Source organism: Dryobates pubescens, chromosome 11 (assembly GCF_014839835.1).
Source record: "Dryobates pubescens isolate bDryPub1 chromosome 11, bDryPub1.pri, whole genome shotgun sequence".
In the NCBI taxonomy this organism is placed as follows: Eukaryota; Metazoa; Chordata; class Aves; order Piciformes; family Picidae; genus Dryobates; species Dryobates pubescens.
The window spans coordinates 34,514,766-34,534,406 of NC_071622.1; the positions used below are offsets into that span (position 1 = coordinate 34,514,766).

The 19,641-nt window shown below is 41.6% G+C and overlaps 1 protein-coding gene across 1 annotated transcript; it reads right to left on the minus strand.

The window, feature by feature from the left end:
* Window positions 1–385: 385 nt before the first annotated feature.
* On the minus strand, window positions 386–19,279 carry LOC128897525 (uncharacterized). Its single transcript, XM_054164977.1, has 15 exons — window positions 19,148–19,279; window positions 18,419–18,510; window positions 15,476–15,584; window positions 14,869–14,895; window positions 13,219–13,263; window positions 11,044–11,085; window positions 10,193–10,234; window positions 8,245–8,277; window positions 6,518–6,553; window positions 5,201–5,239; window positions 3,901–3,918; window positions 3,320–3,355; window positions 1,896–1,937; window positions 752–781; window positions 386–490 (listed from the first exon to the last, which is right to left on the minus strand). The coding sequence occupies exons 1-15, from the start codon at window positions 19,151–19,153 to the stop codon at window positions 386–388; spliced, it is 702 nt and encodes a 233-aa protein (XP_054020952.1). The 5' UTR covers window positions 19,154–19,279.
* Between the last annotated feature and the right edge of the window lie 362 nt (window positions 19,280–19,641).

Sequence of the window (19,641 nt, forward strand, 5' to 3'; positions counted from 1 at the left end):
AAGAGCCTGGGCTTGCTCCTGGCCTTCACAAAGGTGCTGAGTGCAATGGTTTTGCATGCTGGGATTGCAGATAAATAAGTAGTATGTGGATAAGTTTTGGCTGTGAGAATAGACCCTCTGAGAGAATAAGATGCTGAGTGACTGCTGTGTGCTTCTACAGTGCTGTGGCACTGGACTTTCTCATCTGCTGTCTTGTGACTGGTGACTGAGTGATGCTTACCTGACCATAGGAACTGCCACCTTGAGGCTGGTAGCCCTGTAAGACAGGAATTATTGATTGATTATTATTTTATTTGTGAAGCAGCTGCCTCTTTCATCTCTTTCATGTCTTTTCATGAGGGTGCTGAGACACTGGAACAGGTTGCTCAGGGAGGTGGTAGAAACCTCATGCCTGGAAGTTTTTCAGGCACTTTTTCATCTGCTGTCTTGTGACCGGTGACTGAGTGATGCTTACCTGACCATAGGAACTGCCACCTTGAGGCCTGTAGCCCTGTAAGTAAAATAAAGAAATAATTTATAAACAAAACTCTTGTCTCAGCACAGCTGTTACAGAAAGCCCAATTCCACTGCAAGTTCTTCTCTGCTATGGTCATTTTTGTTTTTCCTTCATGGTAATTCAGTGGTGTGAAAAAAATCAGGGACCACTTAGCAACACCAAGAAGGAAAAAAAAAATCCAACCAAAATCCAAAGTCCATTTACAAGGCAGGTCCCTACAGAAAAACACAGCACATAGCAGCAAAAGTGTCTCACCTGGCCATAGGACTGGCTACCTTGGGAACCCTGCTGAAAAAGAGAAGATAATTAGCACCTTGACAAGGGCACTTCTATAAAGGCCATCATGCTCATGGCAATGCAGCTGCACAAGGGCTTCCCAAAATGCCTCTTCCTGAGCCAAAGGAGACAGAGCAGTGTGTTTGCAGCTGTGAAGCAGACTGCCCTAATCTCAACAAGAGCCAGGAATCTAACTGAGATGTGCTATGCCAACCTTATGCATGCTGAATATTTGTGTTGTGGAGTTCTGGCTTGCTGTGCCCTTGATCCCTAGAAGTTGTACCTGCTCTTGAGACATATTTTCTTAGTTGCATGTAGTCATACAGAGAATGCTGACATACATTTGCCTTATTTTATTTTTCTCTCCTGCAAAGAGGGGAAAGTCTGAAGCTCCTTCATATATGAGTCCATGCTATGAATCTATGTGAACTCATGAATTCTCACATGTTACTCTGCAACAGTTTACATGATTGTTGTGTTTACTACTTCACACACTTGCTTTTCAAGAAAGTAGCTTTATCTACATGGCTTTAAGTAAGGCTGGAAGATGTTGCACATGGGTCCAAAGTTATGATTTTCCATCATTCTCCAGCTAGATAAGCAACCATCCCTCACAATATTTGAAAGACTGAGATCTAATTTCTTTGGGTGTGAATATACCAGCATGGATTTATGGTGTGATTCTGGGCACAGAAGCACTTCCTGTTGGTACCATGACCTTTTTGAAGGACACGTTGAGTTTAACAGGGCCATTTCACTGCAGCCAACCACATATGGAAACACATTTATGAGCATTCCAAATAAAAATGGTTGAACCATCAATGGCAGCTGACAACTTTGTGAACAAACATCCTAGAAACAGAAATACCTGTGCCCTGTGAAATCCATTTTAAAATGTATGAAATAATTGATTTCATGGTTGTTGAGGCCTCCTCCTTGGAGATGTTCAAGGTGCAGCTGGTTGAGGCCCTGGGCAACTTGATCTAGTTGGGGATGGCCCTGCTGACTGCAGGGAGGTTGGACTGGATGACCTTTGGAGGTCCCTTCCAGCCTGGACCATTCTAGGATTCTTGTTTTATTATGATCTGCAGGAATATTTCTAGCTCTTTTTAAGTTTGCTTACCTGAACATAAGAACTGCTGCTGCTTTGCTGTCTTTGTCCACTCTACACAGAACAACAAGAATAAAAGGTTCTTAATTTTTAAGAGGAATTCCTCATACAAAGACATTTCAAGAAGCAACTCCATCCTGATAACTGCTAGAGTTTGAATACTAGAAGGAGTTCCTTATACCCTTTTGTACTTTGTCATCTTCATGCATTACAATGTTCCATACTTCAGTGTAAAAAGATCCTTCATAAATAAAGTGCCAAAATTATTCATGCACCTTGCTGTCACTTTCTTTATGAAAAGTCATGATTCTAACACATCACTCTGTCATATTGGGGTATTCCAGGTGAGTGTAAATAAGCCTGCCCTTCAAATGTATCACACAAATTGTCACCAAACTTGTACCAATTTATACTCATATTACAACTGGTTTGCTAGTGAAAAAGCACAATGAACTTTTGACATCAACTTTGTCAAAACAAAAACTGAATCACAGAATTAACCAGGCTGGAAAAGACCTTCAAGGTCATCTAGTCTAACCTATCACCCAACACCATCTAATCAACTAAACCATGGCACCAAGTGCCTCATCCAGTCTGTTTTTAAATACTTCCAGAGACAGTGACTCCACCACCTACCTGAGCAGCCCATTCAAATGGCCAATTTCTTTCTGGGAAGAATTTCTTCCTCACATCCAGCCCAAACCTCCCCTGGCACAGTTTGAGACTGTGTCCTTCTGTCACTGTTTTGCCTGGGAGAAGAGACCAACCTCTGCATGTCTACAACCTCCCTTCAGGTAGTTGTAGAGAGCAATGAGGTCTCCCCTGAGCCTCCTCTTCTCCAGGCTAAACCCCCCCAGCTCCCTCAGCCTCTCCTCATAGGGCTGTGCTCCAGACCCCTCACCAGCTTTGTTGCTCTGGACACATTCCAGCATCTCAACATCTTTCTTAAATGGAGGGGCCCAGAACTGGACACAGGACTCAAGGTGTGGCCTAACCAGTGCTGAGTACAGAGCAGAATGATTACCCTGCTTCTGCTGGCCACACTATTGCTGATCCAGGCCAGGATGCCATTTGCCTTCTTGGCCATCTGGGCACACTGCTGGCTCATGTTCAGCTTAAGTGCTATTTGCCTTCCTGAGCAGACTGAAGTGGTTAAATGTTGCAAATTTTGACAGCATTATGGAACTAACATACAGAGGTTTTCATATATTAGGACTGTAGAAAATAGCTGCAATAGCCACTAATCAACAATTAAGTAGGCCACCCACCTTCCTGTAACCACAGCAACACCCTGCTCCATCACTGCAGTTTGTGGATACCTAAGATATCCATAAGTTTTCCATACTTCTTTATACCCAAAGAGATGAATCATTATTCAGCTTACTGAACCCTGGGCTTCAGTTAAAACTCAAGTATGATGGAGAAAGAATGCCTACCTGTATTATGATCCTAGTAGCAGAATTTCCCAAACTCTGGAAACAAAACAAAACAAGACAAAACAGCATAGAAGAGAGAACATTTAGGCTTGTTTAAATGCAGCATAGTTAAACAGAAAATACCAAGCTGCACTATTTTGTTCGGGAGAATAAAGAGAAAGGTTATATGTGTGAGGTACTCAGCAGTAAACTAGTTCATCAGCATCTCTGAAAGTCTGGGGGGGTCAGCTTGAACCCACTAAGTAATTTTCTACACTTGCATCTACTTCTGTTATAACTTATGTGGTGAGCAGCAGACCAGAGGCTATTGCACTGCCAGACAGCTCAGTTTTTCCAAATGTGGAGAGTGAAACTAAGACATCATGATTTCTCCAACCTATGTCACTGTCAGCTGCAGTGGACGTATATCACCACACCTCTGAATTCACTTCCTGATCCAGTACTCTCTTTGTTGAAGTTCTAGGCATGAGGGACATGTAAAAGGGTAGTAGACACCATAAAAGGGTAGCAGAAACCATGCTCAGGCAAGTGGTTTGATCCCATAAGAGCTATATTACAAATATACAAAAAAGCATACTTACCTGGGGGTAGGTGTGACGCTGAAATGAAACAAAACAATCTGTTAATATTTTTTTGCACAAGGGCTTGTCCAAACAGCATATTGCAGCAGAAAAAGGGCCTTATCTTTTGGGTGCAGTCACAATCAAATGTGAACCTCATGAGGTTCAACTAGAGAAAGTGCAAGGCTCTGCACCTGGGCCAGAATAATCTTCACTATCAATACAGACTGGGGGAGCAGGTGATAGAAAGCAGCCCTGAGGAAAAAGACTTGGAGGTGCTGATGGATGAGAAGCTGGACATGAGCAGGCAACACAGAAGGCAAATCACAACCTGGGCTGCATCAAAAGCTGCTCTGCTAGCAGATCCAGAGAGGTGATTCTGCTCTGGTGGGACCTCACCTGGAATACTGTGTGCAGGTCTGGCCCTCAATATAGGAAAGACATGGACCTGATGGAGCAGGTCCAGAAGAGGAGTTTGGAGCACCTCTGCTACAAGGACAGGGTGAGGGAGCTGGGGGTGTTCAGCCTGGAGAAGAGGAGGCTGTGGGGAGACCTAATAGCAACCTGCCAGTACCAGAAGGGGGCCTACAGGAAGGCTGGAGAGAGATTGTTTTGCAAAGGCCTGCAGTGACAGGACGAGGGACAATGGCTTCAAACTAGAGAAGAGAAGATTTGGATTGGATGTGAGGAACAAGTTCTTCACTATGAGGGTGGTGGAACACTGGAACAGGTTGCCCAGGGAGGTGGTTGAAGCCACCTGGAGATATTCAAAGTGAGGGTTGACGAGGTCCTGGGCAACCTGATCTGGTTGGGGATGTCCCTGCTGACTGCAGAGGAGGTTGGAATAGATGAACTTCAGAAGTCCCTTCCAACCCAGACCATTCTATGATTCTCTATGGAAAGGGATAGCACACAACAAGTTCAACTACATTTTTGGTTAGAAACTAAACATGGCAAAAACTTTTATCTCAAATGGTACATCACACAATCACATTCTAACAACCTTAGGGCTAAACTTATTTTGACTGACTGGAATGGAACTCTTAAGGAACCCAGAGCCTGTGTGCAATGAGAGATCTGGAATCTGCAGCTAATACAATATCTCTGCATTTACTAATAGGAAGAACAGAACCACAAGACTTGTAGCTAACTTACTGCTTCCTTTCCCTGCAGGGTAAAAGTTGCATGCCAAAGAATTGTCTCCAAACACCAGCAATCTATCTGACAAATTAAGCATGTGTATATGTGTATATATATACACACATAAAAAAATGCTTCTTGAGTTAAAATTCTGAGCGTTGTTGAGGAAAAAACTGCTTACCACAGGTGGAAAAGGGTTGCTGTTGGCAACGACCACTACCTATAGAGAAATCACAGAAAGCTCTTTAGTAATCAAAGAAGTTATTTAAACTATTCAATACGTTAGGAAAATGTAGAATACTGAATTCACTAAATTTACAAACCTTGATAACAATGTTATGGATGATCACTCCTATGAAATACTAACTAATGCACATTATGCAAGGAAGAATATACACATATGTAGGGTTTACATAAGAGGATATAAGGAGTCTTCACTTGCTCCCAGTTACACCATGACTCCTCTGTAGAGGCAGAAGGATGATTTCATGTATTGTACTGTAGCTGCTGGCCTATACTCTCTGTTCTTTGTGATCTTCAACTTTCCACTCTAAAATACAAGATCAGGGTTTTTTCTCTTCATTCAGTATTATGCTAAAAAAAATGGCTTAATATTGAGTTCACTCAAAAAACTTAAGCCCAATAATGCATGGTTTACATAAGATAGGGAGTCTTTACTTGCTTTACATGATGACTCTGTAGAGGCAGAAGGATGATTTCATGTAGCGTACTGTAACTGCTGCCCTATATTCTGTGTTCTTTTTGAACTTCAACTTTCCACTCCAAAATATAAGATAAAGTTGTTTGGGTTTTTTTTTTTCCTCTTTATTCAGTATTATGCTAAAAATGGGCTTAATATTAAGTTAAATCCAAAAATTTAAGCTCAGTGGTATCCTATTAGGTTTCAATATTTTCTAATTAGAAATGCATTTCTTCCCCTCTTTTAAAACACTTTGTATTATCCAGTGGTGTAAAAAGGAAGAGAAGAGTTGGTGCTACCAAGAGGAAAGAAATCTAATATATATATTAAAAAAACAACCTTAAAACCCAGAAGTATTAAGGGTTTTTTTATATACTGTATATTTATATACTGTAAGCCAAATTCAACAGCAATGTGAATTTATTGATTTCACTTGCTTTGAGGCACACTCATTCTCCAGTCCCGTCTGAATAATAATTACATAGTCTATGTACTTGAAGTCCTAATTACATCAAGTACAGGTTGTTTTTTTAAACAAATACCCATAAATATGTTTTACATTTTATTTCCTGTACAGTTAAATCAACTATTAACAAAAGCCCCCACAGTGTAGCTCGTTATTAGAAGGCAGCTAAGAACCTAACTGGTTCAAATCGTGTGAATCAATCAGGGTTAAAACCTTGAAAAGTCTTAACTGCTTAAAGGAGCTGTAATACCACTGCAATAAAAGGAGCTGTGCCCAGTTACAGCTGCAAGAAAGTTTTTCCCTTTAGAATTGAAAAGAAAAGGAGTGCTTACCTTCTTACTGGAATCTGAACTGCTTGAAGGGACAGACTGTAAAGAATACAGAATTGAGTTTTTGCTTAGTGTAGCAGTTTGAGCTAGTCTCTAGCTTAGACACTAATTGTAAATGGGAATTTCTAGAGACTTTGAGTAGAAGATAAATAAGGCAAATCTACAAAAGGGTTTTATACAGTATCACAGCATCACACAGTACCACTAAGGTTGGAAGAGACCTCGAGGATCATCGAGTCCAACCTGTCTCCACAGACCTCATGACTAGACCATGGCACCAAGTGCCACGTCCAATCCCCTCTTGAACACCTCCAGGGATGGTGACTCCACCACCTCCCTGGGCAGCACATTCCAATGACGAACGACTCACTCGGTGAAGAACTTCCTCCTCACCTTGAGACTAAACCTCTCCAAAACTTGGGAGCTTTGCATGGATCTACATCTGAGATAGCTGGAATGAAGAAGTGAACTGAAACCTGAACTACTCATCGCATAGATATCGGTTTTAATTAGATGGATGACTTGATGCAACCGATGGAATGCTATTAAAGGGGTGGGTTATAGTAGTTTGAGCTAGTCCCTAGCTTAGATACTAGTTGTAATTAGGAAAATTCTAGAGACATTTGAGTGATAGATAAATAAAGTAAGGGATTGGATACAAAATGATAATGAGCAGTTAATATCATTCCATTGCTGTATTGAAAATGTTATCTCTTGCAGCACAGTTTGTTCTCTTTGCTGCTCACTCTTGCTGCTTTGATTTGGCTTTTGGGCTGTGCTGTTCTTCTGGCCTTGGGCCTCTCTATTTTTTTTTTCTTCTCTAAAGGTACAGGGTGGGCCAAGAGGGAGCAGGGGTGGTTGTTCAGCTTCTGGGGCCCTTTTGTCCCCAGGAGGGGATAGAAAAGCTGAACTGGGGGGCAGGGTGGGGCAGGGCTGTGCTGTTGTTAAGCTGTACATGTATATGTAAATACACTTTGTACATATTTATTGCCTTTTGTACTTTTATATTTAGTTTCTTTTGTAACTACAATTCCACTTTTACTTCCAAATTCTGAGTGTGGTGAATTTGCTTGAGGCGGGGGGAGCAGATTCCAAAGTTATTGGTGGGAATCCAATCCAACTCATAATGCTCTAGGTAAATTCATGACAAATCTAACATCACACTGGGAGTCTGCTTATAATAAAAATAATCTATTGGCAAGACAGATTTTTTTTTTAATTTTTTTTTCTACTTTAATAAAAAAAAGAAACTAACCCAGACTTCAGACCTCATCCCTCCAAAACTAAAAAAATCTGCTGTTGAAACATAAACATGAACAAATGGGCTGCATCTTAAGAACAGAAATGTTTTAAATGAAACATAAACTACTGTGCAGTGAAGTTTTCCATTTCATCAACCCATAGGTACATTTGACAGCCAAAAGCCACAAGCCCCAGTTGTAGTTCTCAGTCACTATCAAGGACAGCAGTGTCTTTTGGAAACTCACAAAAGGAGCTGATGTCCATTTATAGAATAGATATAAATGATATAATGATGTCTAACAGTTGATATTACAACATACTCTAAGCATGTAACTTATTGGCTGCAGTTGTTTCTGTAGGACTATCACTAAGTCATTTGAAGATAGTCATCCTTTATCTCCTTCCATGATTTTTTTAGTATATTTTGGTAAAAGTTGGGCATAGTTCAGCATAAGAAACCATAAAGACGTTGAGAAGCACATAGTTACCTGGCCATAGGTAATACCATTGCTGGATGCACTCTGAAATAAAAATAAACATCAGGCATTTAGTTAGATGATAATTCAATTGTACCTAGAAGTCATCAGTTTTTGTGGTTTTTTTTTTTCCCTGAGAGGATGTGCACTTCAAATCAAACTGATTTCATCCATACTGAAATAAATCCAGTGTCACTGACTGAGCTGAACCTGCAGTAGTGAAGTACACTGAACTCACTTAAAGATAACTAAATTAAAACTTTTCAAAATCATACTGTAATCACAGGATGTTAGGGGCTGGAAGGGACCTATGGAGATCACAGAATCACAGAATCACCAAGGTTGGAAGAGACCTCAAAGATCATCAAGTCCAACCTGTCACCACAGACCTCATGACTAGACCATGGCACCAAGTGCCACGTCCAATCCCCTCTTGAACACCTCCAGGGACGGTGACTCCACCACCTCCCTGGGCAGCACATTCCAATGGCTAACAACTCTCTCTCTGAGGAATTTTCTCCTCACCGCCAGCCTAAACTTCCCCTGGCACAGATGGAGACTGTGTCCTCTTGTTCTGGTGCTGGTTGCCCAGGAGAAGAGACCAACTCCCTCCTGGCTAGAACCACCCTTCAGGTAGTTGTAGAGAGCAATAAGGTCTCCCCTGAGCCTCCTCTTCTCCAAGTTAAACAATGCCAGCTCCCTCAGCCTCTCCTCATAGGGCTTGCACTCAAGGTCTCTCCCCAGCCTTGTTGCCCTTCTCTGGACACGTTCAAGTGTCTCGATGTCCTTCTTAAACTGAGGGACCCAGAACTGGACACAGTACTCAAGGTCTTTGGCTCCAACCCCCCTGCCAGAGCAGGGCCATAGAATCTGACACAGGTCACACAGGAACACATCCAGATAGGGCTGGAAAGCCTCCAGAGACTCCACAACCTCTCTGGGCAGCCTCTTCCAGTGCTCTGGGACCCTTACATTGAAGAAGCTCTTCCTCATGTTGAGGTGGAAACTCCTGTGCTCTAGTTTACATCCATTGCCCCTTGTCCTATTACAGGACACAAATGAGCAGAGGATGTCCCCTTCCTCTTGACACCCACCCCTCAGTCTTCTCCTCTCCAGACTAAACAGCCCCAGGGCTGCCTCCACTGCCTCATCAGGCAGTGCTCCAGTCCCTTCATCATCCTTGTAGCCCTCTGTTGAACTCTCTCCAGTAGATCCCTATCCCTCTTGAACTGGGGGGCCCAGAACTGGATGCAATATTCCAGGTGGGGCCTCTCCAGGGCAGAGTAGAGGGGGAAGAGAACTATAGCCATAAGACTAACCTTGCTGTATCACAAATACAGTTTACAGTTACAGAATAAGCAAAATTAAAATGTATTTAATAGTAAGAATTAATATAACTAATTATGGAGTTAAAGGTAAGCATATGATTAAGCAGTTTCTTGACTAGGGTTGCAGTTTCTAACAGGTATCACAGAGACTACATTGTCTTTCTGAGAGATTTTTTTTGTACTTGCTTTTGTGATTTTTAAAAATGCAAAGCATGTTAGGTTTTGAAATAAATTTGGGGTTGGGTGAGAGTTCAATAAATGAGGGTGACAACAGAAACTTCTCCACTAATGAAAGAATTATTGGGTTCATACACAAATATTGTAAACACACCCCCCCCCAACAACAACAATACTGCACAATATGCATTATCCTAGGGCAATTATTCTAACAGACAGAAAGTGTTACTCAGTAAGAATTCTGACGTGATGAGTAGCCCCTCTAACAGAAATGATGACTATTCAAGGAGTGATAAAACCAACTCAGACCACCACCATTTCCCTTAACATATTTAGGAAGGATAATACAGATCTGCAGAAGAGAATCAAATACCATATGCAATAAGGAAGTGATTTAAACATCATAGCACTACAGTAAACACATAAATCAGTAAATTGATAGGTAACTAACTTACATCTAGACAGGCATGTTGACTGTATGCATTAGCAGCACCACCCTGAGGAAAAAATGAAACCAGTTATTGCTCTGCTAGAATTACTTAAGAAGAAAAGGCACAGTTCTGACTGATCCTTAGGTAGAGTATCTAAAGAAGAGATGATAAGGAGAGCATTGTACTCTCCACTGTTAATGTGTGAACAACCAGGTATGAAGAGCAGACCCAGGCACATTAGCTTCTAGTATATTAGTGATCACCTCGAGGTACTCAGGAAACATTTTAAAAGAGACATTGCCAAGGTAGTAAGAACAATAAATTATGAAGATTCAACACGATGCTTGCAGTTGAAGCATATCATCTATGCAATAGGCACATACACATGTATGCAAAAATTAGAAATCAGAACATGGAAGAAATCTTTGTGATTTACAGTCAATGAAAAATAAAAATAGAAAAGTCCATCATAAATATTGTTAGTTCCTCTTTTCATGGAAACCTCACTTAGTAATACAAGCAACAATCTCCCCCAAAAGAGTAATTCTGTTTCCTTTGCAAAAACCCAAGAGGCATTGTCAGGAGAATAGAGAACCTATAGAATGAGCATAATGTAAGTGCAACAGATAACCCCTTGCTGTATTGGGTTTTTTTCCTGATTGTGTGTTTTTACTTAACTTCTTAACATCTCTGTTTGCTAGCTACATCCTAAGATTAAATAAACTGTAATATTAATCTTCTAGCTCACTCAATTATTTTCTATTTCCAACAGAAACTCCCACATAAACACTGTCTAAATAATGCAATTGGAGGCTGAGTTACTACAATTACAGTTATGTTTGGGACACAAAAATAAGTGCAAGAAAAGTGCTTACAGGACCACATCCATTCGTGCTTATTGTGTAGACTACTCCGCCCTGAAATAAAAACAGAAGTCAATTATTTCCATGTTTGGGGAACAAAAAAAATGAGAGAGATAGAGAGGAATGGCCACAAAGAAAATTTCAGGTAGTTATGTGACAAGATGAGAAATGTAGCTCTTAGAAAAGTGCAGTTTCTCAGTCTGGTAATTCCACTTACAAGTAGTAAAGATTGGGTGAAATATTAGCAGATAATTCACGAATTAATATAATCAGTAGTAAGTAATAAAAAAAATATATCCTTAAAAAGCTCACCTCAAGCAACTAGAGGCATACCAGAAAGCATCTGACAGTTCAAGTGTAAAGAGGCACTTTATAGTGCCTTCGAGTACTGTGTCCAGTTCTGGGCCCCTCAGTTTAGAAAGGATGTTGACTTGCTGGAGCGTGTCCAGAAAAGGGCCACAAAGTTGGTGAGGGGTTTGGAACACAAGCCCTATGAGGAGAGGCTGAAGGAGCTGGGGTTGCTTAGCCTGGAGAGGAGGAGACTCAGGGGTGACCTTATTGCTCTCTACAACTACCTGAAGGGAGGTTGTAGACAGGCGGATGTTGGTCTCTTCTCCCAGGCAAACAGCACCAGAACAAGAGGACAGAGTCTCAGGCTGTGCCAGGGGAGGTTTAGGCTGGAGGTTAGGAGGAAGTTTTACACAGAGAGAGTGATTGCCCACTGGAATGGGCTGCCTGGGGAGGTGGTGGAGTCACCATCATTGGAGGTGTTCAGGAGACTTGATGGGGTGCTTGGTGCCATGGGTTAGTTGTTTAGGTGGTGTTGGATTGGTTGATGGGTTGGATATGATGATCTTGAAGGTCTCTCCCAACCTGGTCTATCCTATCCTATTCTATCCTATCGAGACAGTTAACTAAAAGCCCCATCCCTGGAGGTTTTTAAGGCCAGACTGGATGTGGCTGTGAGCAACCTGATCTAGTGTGAGGTGTCCCTGCCCATGGCAGGGGCATTAGAACTAGATGATCCTTGAGGTCCCTTCCAACCTTGACAATTCTATGGTTAGAGAATTGAAAGTGGTCAGTGAGAATGCAAACATCCACAGCCCAGAAGTGTTGGAAAAGCTAACTAGACAGTGAAATCCTCAAACTTTCCACTGCAAATATAACCCAGTGTTAAAAGTGATACTGACATCAGACTGCAGCTTCTGTATAAAGATTATGAAGTGTGGACAAATTTTGCAAATTGTGGTGGAGCTGAGAGTGTAACACAATTAATCCTTAATAATAATAATAATATAAAGCCAGCTTAATTTTTATTATGGCAGATGTCTCTCAGACTATAAACCAAATGGTTTGTCTATGCTTGCATGCACATGCACGTACAGGTAGGAATCCTCTAGGATCAAGTTAATGCTTGATGAAAAACCTTAACCTGGGAAATCAGAAGTGGTGAAGGATCTTACAGGTAAGAATATTGACAGCAAGCTACTGAGTTCAAGAGTATAGGGAGATGAACCTGGTCCAGGTTCTGAAAATGCAGTTTGCTGGATGAATAATTCTGACATTCTCTGTTAACCAGCAGAGATGATGTTTCACAGAATCACAGAACTGTTAGGGTTGGAAGGGACCTCAAGGATCATCCAATTCCAACCCCCTGCCATGGGCAGGGATGCTTTCCACTAGATCAGGTGACCCAAAGCCACATCCAGCCTGGCATTAAAAACTTCCAGGAATGAGGCTTCCACCACCCTTCACTGCCACCCTCATGGTGAAGAGCTTCTTCCTAACATCTAATCTAAATCTCCTCTCCTCTAGTTTGAATCCATTCCCTCAGTCCTATCACTACCTGACATCCTAAAAAAGTCCCTCCCCAGATTTCTTGTAGCCCTCTTCAGGTACTGGAAGGCCACAAGAAGGTCTTCTTGGAGCCTTCTCTTCTTCAAACTGAACAATCTCAACTCTCTCAGCCTGTCTTCATAGGAGAGGAACTCCAGCCCTCTGATGACCCTTATGGCCCTTCTCTAGACACACTCCAGCATGTCCCTATCCTTTTCTGTAATATGAGCTTTAGAACTGGACAGAGTACTCTAGGCACAGTATTAATTAACCTCAGTGCTCTAATTACCCAATTTGTTGTTCAAGGTTACTAAAGGAAAATGTTCAAATGGTGGAAGTTAGAATTCTTACCTGACTCCCTGAATAGCTCTTCTGAGAGGAACCAGAAGGTCCAACCTGCAAAGGAACCAAAAAGCTGTTTATTATTTTGCAGAAAATTGGGCTTTATATAAATTATTTTCAGGAAGAAAAGATCTACTTGATAGGAAAAAGAAAAACACACAAAGTGATTTCCACCACTGATACTCTTAAAATTATTTCAGGCATCTTTGAAACCAAATAATGAAAACTATACCAAACCAGCTGGCATAAATGAAGACAATTCTGCCACTTGCACTCTTTTTTATCTGGCCCCATACATTTGATGTCCATTATTGAGGAGGACACCTACACTAAAGATTATTTAAAAGCAGATGAAATCTTTGTACTGTTATGTGATTGCTAGGCTCTACAAAATGTAGGGCATATTTGCTGGGAAAAAGGGGGGAAAAAAAAGAGGCTATTAAGCAATAATTTTCAGGACACCCCCCCCACCCCCCAACAAAACAACAAATAAATAGTTCAATGTTGTATTAAAGAAATTGTACAATTAGATCATGATTTGCAAAAGGTAAGGTTTCAGAGCTGTTGAGATAATTGATCGTGAAAAGCAAGCAAGCACTATGACTAAGTGAAGCCAGAAAAGAAAACCTGTTAGGAAATGGCTCCAGAACAGCTAGAGACAGCCTGCAGGAGGAAACCATCTAGAAAGTTTGGGATTTGAATCAACCAGGGTAAACTGTCAAAAGGAAAACCAACTGGGAGAGAAGCAGCAGAAAGGTGTGACTAGAAGCAGTCTTGACTTCTTTTGCAATTAGCAATATGTCAATGTCTTTGGAAAAAGAATATTTACCATGACACATCCGCCTTGTGTTGTGTAAGTCCCTCCACGCTGCAAGAAAGTACAGGTTGTGGTTACTCTTTGTTGGTTGGTGTACAAATACCAAGTTATTCTAAAAAGGAAATCCACTCAAATCACAGTCATGGTCTGAATGAGGAAGTGTTTCTTTGCTTTCACTATCTTATACCTTGTAGCAATTTGATCTGACAACTGACAATCAGTTAATTAGGGAAGTGATTCTCCCCTCTACTCCACTCTGGTGAGACCCCAACTGGAGCACTGGGTCCAGTTCTGGAGCCTCTATTACTAGAAGGATCTGGATGTGCTGGTATGTGTGCGGAGAAGGGCCATGAGGATGACCAGAGGGCTGGAGCTCCTCTCCTATGAGGACAGACTGAGGGAGTTGGGGCTCTTCATTTTGTAGAAGAGAAGACTCTGAGGAGACCTTATTGTGGCCTTCCAGTGTCTGAAGGGGGCTACAAGAAAGCTGGGGAGGGACTTTTTAGGGTGTTGGGTAGTGACAGCACTGGGGGGGAAGGGAGCAAAACTAGAAATGGGTAGGTTCAGATTGGATGTCAGGAAGAAATTGTTCACCATGAAGAGTGGTGAGACACTGGAACAGGATGCCCAGGGAGATGGTAGAACCCTCCTCCTTGGAGGCTTTTAGGGCCAGGCTGGATGTGGCTGTGAGCAACCTGATATAGTGTGAGGTGTCCCTGCCCATAGCAGGAGAGTTGGAACTAGAGGATCCTTGAGGTCCCTTCCAATCCTGACAATTCTATAATCCTATGAAAAAAACAAAACCTTCAGAACTGGAAAAAATGGAGAAAATTTGCTCTTACCTTGTTACATTCTAGTTCTATCATAAGCTGTGGGGAAAAAAAGAGAACATTTTTTAAAATGAGGAAACATTTACAAAATTGTTTGCTGAGAACAGAAAGCAGCTTATTATTGGAAACAGAAAACACATTGGTGATGTGAGGGACAGAGAACAGGGGTTCACATTCGGTCAGATCACAAGATGGCATCAATCAGTCAAGATGCTACAGCCAAGAACCAATATGGTAGATTTCTTTACTCCAGCTGCCTGTTGTTTTCAAGATGCTTCATATAAGCATAATTCTTAGCCCCAAACTAAACTAATTTCTAAGAATATGCCACAGAGCTATATTTCCCAGGGAAAGGGGCAGCAGTTCACAGTACAGTACATCAGAAATCAGGAGCAGAGTTCTCCTTATGGCCAATTTTCTTTTCTTTAGATTTATGCTATGAATTATATTGATAACTAGATTATCAGTTTCCTTTTTTACTTTTGTGGGGAGGAAATATTTTTTTTCCCCATCAATTCAGTAAGAAGATTGGGCAGTTAAATTAAATGGAAAAAGGCAAGTCAAAGCTAGTTTGATTTACTGTATTAATCCCTAGTATGCAGAATCAATCAAAACACACCTTCCTTTTACTTTTTCCTGTCCCATTAACTGACTCAGAACGTGCAGGTGTCAGAGTTTTACTTTGAATTCCAACCCAAAATTTCTCTAGATCTTGAACAACAGTTGCACTGGAAAGAAAACAAAACATGAATTATTTTTCTATCACAATATTTCAGCATAAAAATGCCAGTAATTCTATTCTATTCTACTCTACTCTATTCCTTCTCCCTCCCCCACTGCCAGTAAATCTACTTTATTTTTATTGCAATACAAGTTTGAAAAGAATATCATGATTTTCCAGGACTCTTTTCCAGTTACTCTATTATCATCTGGCATCATTTTGAAGATAAATAAAATGGATGCTAAGAAGCAGCAGAAGAATAGTGCAGACTATATAAAGAAGGACTGACTTCATGGGGAGTACCAGCTCAAATGTCCATAAAAATTGTCATACCCTCTTCCTGCTTCAACAATCTCTGTCTGCATCTCCCTCATCTCCATCCTGAGGTTCAACAGGACCAAGTGCAGGGTCCTGAATCTGCGTTGAGGCAATCCCAGGCACAAATACAGTCTGGGCAGTGACTGGCTGGAAAGCAGCCCTGAGGAGAGAGACTTGGGGGTGCTGGTGGACCAGAAGCTCAACATGAGCTCTCAATGTGCACTTGCAGCCTGGAAAGCCAATCAGATCCTGGGCTGCATCAATAGAAGTGTGGCCAGCAGGGCAAGGGAGGTGATTCTTCCCCTCTACTACACTCTGGTGAGACCCCACCTGGAGTACTGAGTCCAGTTCTGGAGCCCCTATTACAAGGGGGATATGGAGGTGCTGGAACATGTCCAGAGAAGGGCCACAAGGATGATCAGAGGGCTGGAGCTCCTCTCCTATGAGGACAGACTGAAGGAGCTGGGGCTGTTCAATCTGGAGAAGAGAAGGCTCCAAGGTGACCTAATTGTGGCCTTCCAGTATCTGAAAGGGGCCTACAAGAAGGCTGGGGAGGGACTTCTCAGGATCTCAGGTAGTGATAGGACTAGGGAGAATGGAATGAAGCTGGAGGTGGGGAGATTCAGGCTGGATGTGAGGAGGAAGTTCTGCACCATGAGAGTGGTGAAGCCCTGGAATGGGTTGTCCAGGGAGGTGGTTGGGGCACTGTCCCCTGGAGGTGTTTAAGACCAGGCTGGATGAGGCTCTGGCCAGGCTGATCTAGTGTGAGGTGTCCCTGCCCATGGCAGGGGGATTGGGACTAGATGGGCCTTGTGGTCCCTTCCAACCCTCACTGATACTATGATACTATGATCTCTCTCCATCTCCACCTCTATCTCTACCCATGATGATAATGAGTGGAAGCAACCATGCCCTCAATTTGTGTTCTTTTGCTCCTTTGTGTATTCGTCAAAGATTTAATGAAGCACTGCCAAACTGCCCCCCCCAACATAGTCTCCAAACAATACCAAGCTATCAAATATTTAGATATTTTCAAATTATATCAAGCATGCTTTTTGTTAAAGCAGGCAATATTTTCACAGGCCTCATCAGGTCCAAAGGAAAAGTAGCATTAAATGTAGGATAAATTTGTCTTCTCCTGTTTCCAGTCATTAATTTGTGGGTGTGGTAGGTTTGGGGCTCAGGTGCCCCAAAGAAGACCACAAAGAAAGTCCTCCAAAAAGATCCTAAGGGATGGACCTGGTTACCCCAGGATAATGTAACATGTTAGTCTATTCTGGTATCACACTATCTAAGGCAGTGTCTAGCTGATATCCCTCCCCTGCCCTCTTCTCCTTCTTCTCTTCTCTCTGGTAGGCCTGAGGTAGGGAGTACAGCTTTGTTCTGCTCACAGGCCTGCTGAGGCTGGTAGGGGTGGAGGATTCTGGCAGATTTTGTTCTGGTAGACTCAGCCTAATTTGTGAATGTATTTATTCTACCTGAATGCCTTCTGTATGTATATTCATAAATAGAATTTCCATTTAAACTGCCAGTGTGCAGCATTTTAACTTTTACTCCCCCAAAAGGGGTAAAATATCTATGAGGGTGGTGGAACACTGGAACAGGTTGCCCAGGGAGGTGGTGGAAGCCTCATCCCTGGAGATATTCAAGGTGAGGCTCAGCAAGGCCCTGGGCAACCTGATCTAGTTGGGGATGTCCCTGCTGACTGTGGGGAGGTCAGACTGGATGACCTTTGGAGGTGCCTTCTGGCCTGGACCATTCTGTGATCTTTTCTGTCCCTTGGTCTGGAGTAGCTCATGGCTCTAAAGGGTCATAAATTTATTTGCAGCTTTACAAGTATTTAACATCAACTACTATTCTTCTGCTGCTCTGAATGAAAAGAGTTATGATTTACTAGAGTCTGAACTTGACTTCTGCAGGGAACTAGTTACATTTATATAGTTGCTCCTGTAATTAAAGAGGTCACGGTGTAAAAACTTGTTCCTCAAGTATCCATTAGGAACACTCTACCTAATGGAATCATTTACATATGTTAGAATCAAAAACTTGTTACTCAAAGATCCATTAGGAACAGTCTACCTAATGGAATCATTTACATATATTAGAATCAAAAACTTGTTACTCTAAGATCCATTAGGAACACTCTATTCAAGGTGAGGCTTGACGAGGCCCTGGGCATGTCTAGTTGGGATGTTGGGGATGTCCCTGCTGACTGCAAGGGAGGTCTGACTGGATGATCTTTGGCAGTTTCTTCTGGCCTGGACCATTCTATGATTATGATTAATGGAATTATTTATATATGTTAGAATCTGTAGGGCAGTGTTTATCTTTTCTAATTACACCTTGAAATGGAAATCATGCGATTTAATGAACACAATGGGAAGTTAAGAATGAATCATGAAAACACCCAGGATTCTGTGAAGGCAAGAACACCAGAAACAGCAACACTGATTCATGTCAAAATAACACATAAGAAAAATATTCCAAGGGGAAAAAAAAAGTTAAAAAAGAGCAATTACTTACATAAACTGAAGATCTTTAACATCAGGTGGAGCAATCCATGTTGTTGTAATTTTCTGCTTCACATCTGAATTTGTGTGACTTATTGCTGAATTCTGTAAAGAAAAAGTTGATGTAAAATGTGAAAGTGATTTCTGCTTCTGTTAGATGGGAATTTGCATGACTTACTGCTGAAGAAGTAAATACTAAACGTGGAAGTGATTTCTACTTCTGTTGTCAAGGGAACTCTCTCTTCTACAACAGGTAACACTGAAGTCATCTGATTAAGAGCCAAGCAGCTTCACAGGTGATTAGTAATAGAAAGAGGGAAAGGCCACAAATTGCAACAGGATAGGTTTTGAACTGGACATTAGGAAAAATTGTTTCACAGAAAGAGTGGTCAGACATTGAAATAGGCTGCCCAGGGAGGTGGCTGAGTCATGAAGCACTGTTTAAAGGTCTTTTAGATGTGGTGCTTGGGGATATGGTTTAGGGGTGAACTTTTAGAGTAGTACAGTCAATGGCTGGACTTGGTGATCCCAGGGGCATTTCCAAACCGAATGATTCTATGATTCTACATTACATTCATATCACCTCTAGAAGACACATTTTTGGGGAAAGTCTAAATTTTAAAACTCCCCTGATGAGGTAACTCTGCCCTATGCAAAGTGCTCACAGCTTAACAACAGTTCTGATCAAAACATTTAAAAGGAAATGAAGCTTAAGTAAATCTTCCAATGACAGAGCACCTACCGTCATGTTATGACATCCCAAGCCTTTGGTGTTTGGATCTGTAATTTTAAAAGTACCAATAGGAACATCTCCTTCTACTTCTCGAGCTTGGAGATTAAATCCTTTAAAACCAACATCTTTAAGCGCTTCTAGGGTCACTGTGAAAAGACATTTTGACAAATCTTAGTGTCACACCTAACAGAAAAACCTCTTTGGCGTTTAACCAGTAATTTCCCTCACTCTAAAGGACAAGACTGCATGCACAGAAGTTACCTAAAAGCTTTTACAATTGGATTTTATTATAGTTTTTATTAATTATCAAGGGAATGACAATACAGGAAAAGGAAGAAATTTGGAGAGGCATTTCTGTGTAAAGTAGCATGACATATAGTTTACTGGCAATTTTAAAAGGAATTCTGCTCTACCCAATGACTACAACTTTCTTAGTAACCTTATTTTCCCTCCATGCATGTTCAGAATATTGGCCAATGGCCCTCCTGACCCAAAAGGTTGCT